The sequence below is a fragment of the Mangifera indica genome, chromosome 1 (assembly GCF_011075055.1).
Source record: "Mangifera indica cultivar Alphonso chromosome 1, CATAS_Mindica_2.1, whole genome shotgun sequence".
Lineage (NCBI taxonomy): Eukaryota > Viridiplantae > Streptophyta > Magnoliopsida > Sapindales > Anacardiaceae > Mangifera > Mangifera indica.
In genome coordinates this window covers 16,051,026-16,058,975 of record NC_058137.1, presented here as the reverse complement: position 1 = coordinate 16,058,975, position 7,950 = coordinate 16,051,026, and the positions used below count along the sequence as shown (strand labels likewise).

General features: G+C 30.5%; 1 protein-coding gene across 1 annotated transcript; it reads right to left on the bottom strand.

Moving 5' to 3' along the window:
- Positions 1-1,602: 1,602 nt before the first annotated feature.
- On the bottom strand, positions 1,603-6,261 carry LOC123193347. The gene is made up of 4 exons (XM_044606265.1): positions 5,623-6,261; positions 4,893-4,940; positions 4,622-4,694; positions 1,603-1,888 (listed from the first exon to the last, which is right to left on the bottom strand). The coding sequence occupies exons 1-4, from the start codon at positions 6,171-6,173 to the stop codon at positions 1,700-1,702; spliced, it is 861 nt and encodes a 286-aa protein (XP_044462200.1). The 5' UTR covers positions 6,174-6,261; the 3' UTR covers positions 1,603-1,699.
- Between the last annotated feature and the right edge of the window lie 1,689 nt (positions 6,262-7,950).

Genomic DNA, 7,950 nt, shown 5'->3' with positions numbered 1-7,950 from the left:
ACTAACACGATTAGAGATGACAAAGTTAGATGTCTCCGGTGACAGTTTGTAAACCTTAGGGAATAAATTTTGATTTTTCAAACTTTAGGTAGAGGAAATTGTGATATTTTCAAATTGAGAGGGTAAAAATAATAAAACTTTAGTTTTTTTTGTTAAATAACAGTTTTGCTCTCAATTTAACTAAGATTTTTAACGGATAGATGAAACTTTTGACTTTTCAAACCTCACGTGTGTGACTTTGAGACCGCACTTAAACTTGGGTGGAAAATAGTCCTTTGACTTATTATTCATCATGTAACTATGGTATTAATCTATCACAAGTGAAAGATTATAGATAAAATATATGGGGTATTGTCCTTTATTTTAATAATTAAAAAATAATTTGTGTTTAAATTTTTTTTTTTTAAATTTATTTAAATGGGTCGCCTTGTGGACCAACCTGATTAAAGTCGAACTTTATATATAGGGTCAGATCTTGAGCCTTAAAAATTCTATGGTCAACTTGACTCAAAAGTCCATCATTGTGTAGGCCTAAGGCCCGACCTAACCAGACCCATAGGCCCGATGAGTTGAGCCAGAGCTAGCCCGACTCCACCCATAGACACCTGTATTCCCTCTCACAGGGTAGAATAATCTTTAATACTAAGCCCCTTTTGGTTATAAGATTTTAATGCATTATTTAAAATTTTGTAGCTTGCATATATATTTTTTAATTATTACAAATTTATTTACATTTTAAATTTTATAACTCTTATAAAATTAATTTCAGTTGTATAACTCATGTTTTAATTTTATTTTGTAACTCTTATAATTACTTCATTTCATAACTCCTATAACAATTTTTAGGTTTTGAGATATTTTTTAAAATTTCATCATAAATTTATAAATCTATTTCTTTTAAGTCTAGGGTTATGGGTCGTGTTGGATTCAGACTCGCATAATAGCAGACCTTATAGGCAAAGTTAACCCACACAAATTTTAAAGCTTGTAACACGACTTGCACTATAACGGATAATACCATATCGGGTCCTTAACGAGCTAACCCATGGGCTTTTGGTGATTGGCCCATCAATTACATATATATTTTTTATTTCATTTAACTTTTTATTAATTTTTATTATGCCTTTTAGATTTCTCAAACTGATCTTTTTTGTTTTTCTTATAACATTAACTTGTTTTTCTCGTAACATTAATGATAAATAACTAATAAGTTCAAAATCTCTATATTAATTATTTAATTTTCCTATAATATTGATAATAATTTATTACGACTTTTTAATTCTCTATTATATTAATAAATGCTTTTTGATTCCCTAGGTTAATTATTTGGATTCATTATATAATAATAAATAATAAATAATTTTTTAAATAGTTAATAAATTTTTTCAAAATTGTGAATAGTATTGTATCAGGTTAGACAAACCTGTGGGCCAAACTTCAAAACAGCAGTGAGTTGTGCCTTTGCGAATTGGACTTAAAAAGGGAGGCTTGGGTCGGGTTTTAGGCTGGTTCATATGTTCTTTAGAAACCAAACTCTTTCAACTTTGTGTGAAAAGGATTCTTGGCTCTAAATTCCTATAGAATTATATTGAAATTAATTAATAAAACTAATCTTTCAATATTATTGAAGCGAGGCCAGTTATAATGGCATGCATATTCAGCATATATTCTTCAACAGCTTCTTACAGTATATATCAATTCAAAGGAGGCATCGTCTTCCATAATGCAACTGCATCAAATGATTAATCGGCTTGCCTTGTGGCCCTGTAAAGACTAGAGTAGTTGAATTATTTATGGATTGCATTAATCCCGGCAGCCAAACAGCATCTCGCACTAGCTTCAAAGTTTGTGTTGGCAACAAGTTCTGCCCCATGCATACCATATCTATCTGTCCACAAAATGAAAGCACAAAGTTACACTTAATCTTACCCTCCATTGCTAGATAAACTCACGTTGAAGTCACTAGTAAACTTTATAGGAGTTAATTATGAAATCAACCTTTCACATAGAAAAAAATCATTAATTAGGTTAACAAGTCATAAGATTGAGTAATTTGTAAGAGTTGATTACATAAAACTTTCCCAGAGATTTCAGGCTTCCATAGAAGCACAGGAAAAAATCATTAGGTTAACACTGTCAGCCCACTCATGCAATTGCCCATAGGGCTTCAATAGGATTATTTTTGTTACTACCCCCCACTATCATAAAAACTGCAAATTACCCAGTCATTAGCCTCGTTCACCTTTTGCCATCAATTTTTGCATTAAAGTTAATTGAGGAAAGGATAACATAGACATCTTATGTTAAAATATTAAATCATATGTTAAATGTTTCAAAATAATAAAAGAGATTCAGAACAAAGGTTTATAAAAATATATTTAAGATATACTATTATTTAAAAATAATAATAATAAAATTATGTACATTCAACTTTTAAGAACCCAATATTTAAGTAACCAAATGATGTGTTATCATGTTATTGAGTGATTTTGAATTAAAAATAAAAAAACAAATAATCATATGATAATACATCATCTGAATATCATATTAGATATATAAAACTGAATACATGTAAAAGTATTATTTTAGATAGTAAGAGATCTGTTGGTAAGCACCATTCTTACATTGCTAGAACCAATGGTTTCTTTTTTTTTTTTTGCTCTAATAAGAAATTATTATTAACTTTTTAATTTACAAAAGATGGATTTTGAAAAGTTTAATTTATTTTCCCTTTTAGTTTTTATAGTTTTATTTTGTACAATGTTACCATTTTCAACTTTACCCATCTCTCGATTAATTTAACACCAAAACTTTACTATAGGAAATAGAAGGGTCTAATTATAGAGGTAGGCTGCCAATTTTTGTGTTAAAGGCGGTGTTATGGAAATAATCCTAACAAAACTCTATCAATTCCAAGGTGTTTAGTAATGAGCAATGTTATATGTATATAATTCTGTTACACAATTTAAATATATAAATGATATGTTATCATGTGATTAAATATTATCTTATCTTTAATTCAAAATCATTCAATCACATAATGATACATTATCTATAAACTCAAATTGAGTATCAAAAGTGTTCGCATAATTTTATTAGTTAGCAATGACCTATGTGTAATACTATATATACACTTTTTTTGGTGTATAAATGAGTATATATAACGTGTCATCATTTAAGTGAATATTACATATTCAACTATATATTAATAAATGCATATATTTATGTACTTAATACACACACACACACACACACACACACATATATATATATATATATATAGTTTTATAGATAGCCTAATGGTCTTCTCAGGTGAAATATTAAAAAACTCTAATCTAAGTAATAACACCATAAATTTAGAATCGGCATCCCAACTTTTTTTTAATCTCAAACAATTAACTTTCGTACATGACATTAACGTTGGCATTAGTTCTAATGACAAACCTATGACCAATTAATTGCCATCTTATTTAAGACAATGGAAATGATATGCTAACATTAATCGCAACTATAACATGCCTTAAAAATGACTATTGATCTCTAAATATCACTCCCTTTTTTCATTTTCCTATATCTCTTTGCGAATAAACTTGGGACCAAGTTTCTTGCGGTGAATGAGTATTGTTATGAGGCATGAATGCACTTAGGTGTTATCTTCTTTCAAAGACATCCAATCAACAGCATTAATCTTAATGTAAATTGGAAAGTAAATGAGAAAGAAATTAAACTAAAATATACTTTTACAGCGATAATTCCTATTAAAAAAGGAAATTTTACAGCGATAAATGCAGCAATTATGAAGATAAAAAGTTGCCTAAAACCTTAAAACGAGATCAACATTTATAAACATTAATTTCCAAAAAAAAAAAAAAAAGCTCTTCGGACCCTAGAAAAAAAACATAGACTTATCCCTGTATATTCGATAATAATAATTATATACCTCATAAAGCATTAATGCTCCCAGTAATCATAGCTAGAAAGGTTACTAGCCTTACTACCCATAATTGTTATAGTCCCCTTAAGAAATGAAACTGTTAAAAACATACATACATACATACATACATACATACATATATATAACAAAGCTGTATTCGACTGATGTTACTATGCCACTAAATTTTATTATTTAGTTTAAGATTAAACTAATCTTTTAGGAATCTGAATTCTTGTATTATTTCTACAGAAGCTTACCTGAGGTTTTGCATGTTTTTAATTTCTCCGTTAATTAATTACTTTGACGCATCCCAAAATGACTTTTTTACTTCATTTATATCTTGTATCATGCGAAACCTAAAAGGATCATTGAAGTCAATTAAGTGTTAACAGAAGAGAAATACGAGGCCAAATTTGGTATCAAATAACTTTCAGCAAATATCCATCTACTGATTCATGCAGCTGAAAAAGTAGGGCACTTTACTTAATTGGCGAGAATCAATTTAAAATCAATTAGCCAGAGTACTGCGATGAATTTTGTCGCAGTAGGCTCATTACCCAGAGATATTATAATTATTGATTTAACATGACCCACGTAATGAGAAGTTGTCATCTCACAGAAGAAATAATTATCATTTTCATGCATGCTTAATTATTAAGATGGGAAAGAGAGCGATTGAGTAATTACCTCATCTTCGTTGGAGAGACCAAGCTTTCTAACCAGGTACTTTTTAACCATGTAAACTGTCATGTTCTCGTCCCTTTTTACAAAAACAAATAAAAACAAACACCAAAACCAAAAAGAAAATAAAGCAATATCAGCCTTTTCTATTAATTTCACAGAACATCATCATTAAGCTGATTGAAAAAATATATTTATATATCCATTGAAATGACAGTGAAATGATACGCTCATGTGTTATTAAGATGTAAATAGTAATCTAACGTGCACTACTTACTTCACTCTAATATACGCCTTTGGTATTTGAGGCAGTACTTGTCCAACCCTGCTTATGTTATCAACACATCAATTCCCAGACAACAATTCATTAAGTTCATTTTTAGAGATTAAACACAAAAACAAGTGAAATTTATGTACGGAATGTGCAAAGAGGAAAAATTTTTGCATAGAAAAATGGAGACTGAAATTTGAAACCACCTTAGTGAAGTGAAAGGGAGAAAGAGAGAGAAAGTAATCATAGGTTGTGTAAGATCAAACTAAGAGACCGATTGAAATGAAAACGATGATAGATGAACAAAACATCCCAAAAAAAAAAAAGAATGAGAAAAATAGTGAAGAAGAAAGAAAATAAATTTTAATAATGACAGATGGAGAATTGTGAAAAAAAATAAGAGATTTTGAGGGAGAGGGAGAAAGAAATCATAGGTTGAGTAAGATCAAACAAAGAGAAAGAATGAAATGTAAATGAGAATAAATAAACAAAACATTCCAAAAAAGAAATGAAGGAAAGATGAGGGGGGCAAAAAGAGCGTAAGCAGAAGAAAATTAATTTTAATAATGACACATGGAGAAAGTTAAATATAGACTCTGTCTGCTTAAGCGTCCGTCAACATTAGGGTGACCACCAAAGTAAAAATAATACAAAGTAAAAAAAACAATTGTGAATACAAAATAAGAGAGCGAAAATGGGGTTGTATAATGATGAACATTTTGAAGATCTTGCTCACCTGTTGGTAAAAGAGATAAGAGTAAACCACAAACCAGGGTGGGGTCTTCTTGTTGTTGAGTTATGATGGGAATCATTGAACTTGGGATATTGCCAGTCAAGAAAGTTACCTGATGATATATCATCATCATAATCTAGATCATGATCTTCATCATCATAATACTGACCAACCTCATCTAGATCTTCCCGTAACTTCTTGTTGTGATTATTATTACAAATCGGAGCCACATTCTTACAAGATATACCGCTATTATCAAATCCTAACCCTAACTCTAATTCTAGCCCTAAACCTAGCTCTATTTCTTTATGATGATGCATACTATGAAGCTTTGAGAAAGGAGAAGGTAAGCTAGCAGGGGAAACTGAAACGGGGTTCCTCTTTGATTGATAATGTTCTTGTTTCTTTTGCCCAGAACTGTTAAAACCTAACCCTAACCCTAACTGAAGCCAATCTCTTCTTTCTTCTTCTTCTTCTTCTTCTTGATCTTCTTCAATTGTTCTCACTTGTTCCGCTAGGCTCAGGCGCATTTTGTGTGAAGAAGAAGAAGCCATAAGTGCATGCTACTTTTGAGGATCCGTTTGGAAAAAGATTATAGAGAGATAGGGTTTGGTTTGGCCCTTTATGGAACGGCAAACCTTTTGCACTAACCAAACCAAGCACATTCACACGGCATATTATACACTTAATAAATTAAGCATTGTAAAAAAAATAATAATAAAGAGGAAATTGTATTAATTAAAATAGATTTAACTTTTTTTTGTGTGTGTCCTTTTGAATTATTGGGATTTAAAATCCAAACAAGAAGTATAGAGAGGTGGTTGTGTTGCTCTTTTCCGAGGCAAGAATGCACTCTCTGTTATGTTCTTTCTTGTTGTCTTTGCATCTGAACAGTAAAGAACTAGGATTTTTTTGTTAGTTTCTACAGCCAACTACACGCAAGAAAACACACCCGGAGAAATAGAATTAAAGTGAGAAAATGATTTCACTGTACCTTGAGTTTAGTTGAATTGTCTTTGAAAAAGTGCTATAATTTGTTGCTATTTTGTACGCATATTATAGCTCCGCATCGATCCATTCAAAATCATGATTACTTCAAACTTGATTGCTTCCTCTGCTTTTCGCCTATTGTCTCACCTACAAGAAGCAAGATAGAAATAGGTTCAAGACATTAACAATCGACCAAGGAAAAAGTTTTTTACCTGGTCATCCCTTAGGTTTGGTGACATATAGGGTTAAGGCAAATGACTGTTGCCCACCTGAACTTTGATGAAATAATTTGCACTATATTAAGTTTGAAAAATTTATTTTTCCACTTGTCCATAAAAGTGAGACGTTATTTTTGATAGTAAAAATATATTTTTGTCATTTTGTATGATATGTAATATTATTTAATATCTCACTTTCAACCTTGCTAATATAAGTAAATTATGTTTTCACCCTAATTACTTTACATTTTTCATCTTTTCCTTTTTTTTCTTTTCTTCTCCTTTCTTGTTTCTTGGTCACAAAATATAAAGAATATTGGCTTTGTTAAAAAGAGGTAACAGAGTAAGTATGCTGGGAGAAAATATGCTAACGGCGTTAGTATACAGGGTTAAAAGAAAATAGTGCATCTTGGCAAATTGTAAAATGCACACATTTCATTTAGTGGCAAAAATATTAGAGGGGAAGATATTGTTCTCTCAATTTCTCTCATCATCTCAAGATCAAGGGGTACCAAAGGCCTCCATCAGTTACTGCAGCAATTCACGTCGACAACTATGATAGTCTATTTTAGAGTTTTTTTCAATTATGATGCTCAAGATCTATTTCATACAAATGGATTCAGTTGTCAGTTAGGGTTTTTTTGTATAAAAACTAATGTATTTCATTTTTTAGTTTAATAAGAAAGTTTATTGAGAAGTTATTCAATATTTTTTTTAAATACTCTTCTCTATTCTAATCATGGTGTTGGATAATTTCTTAAGGTTGTATCAAAGCCTTCTCTTTGGCGTTAATGGCTACACCTTTTTTTTTTTTTTTTGGCAACAAATATAGCTTCTCCAGGGAAGTCTGGAACTTAATCATACACAACTGACACACAAACAAGCTATTCACATAATGTGCCAACCTCAACAGTACATCTTATAAATCCAATGTTAACAAAAAAATTAACTATAGGTATTGAAGGTCTCAAGCTCTGCACTCAGTCGGAGTATTTGATCTTAAGGATCATTTAATAGGTCTAGTGCCCTGTAAAGTTAAAAGTCATGATAGCTTGAATATTGTCAAAAGATCGAATCCTTTGCATGTAAGTTAGGAAAGAATTGATAAATTTGTGATGAGTTG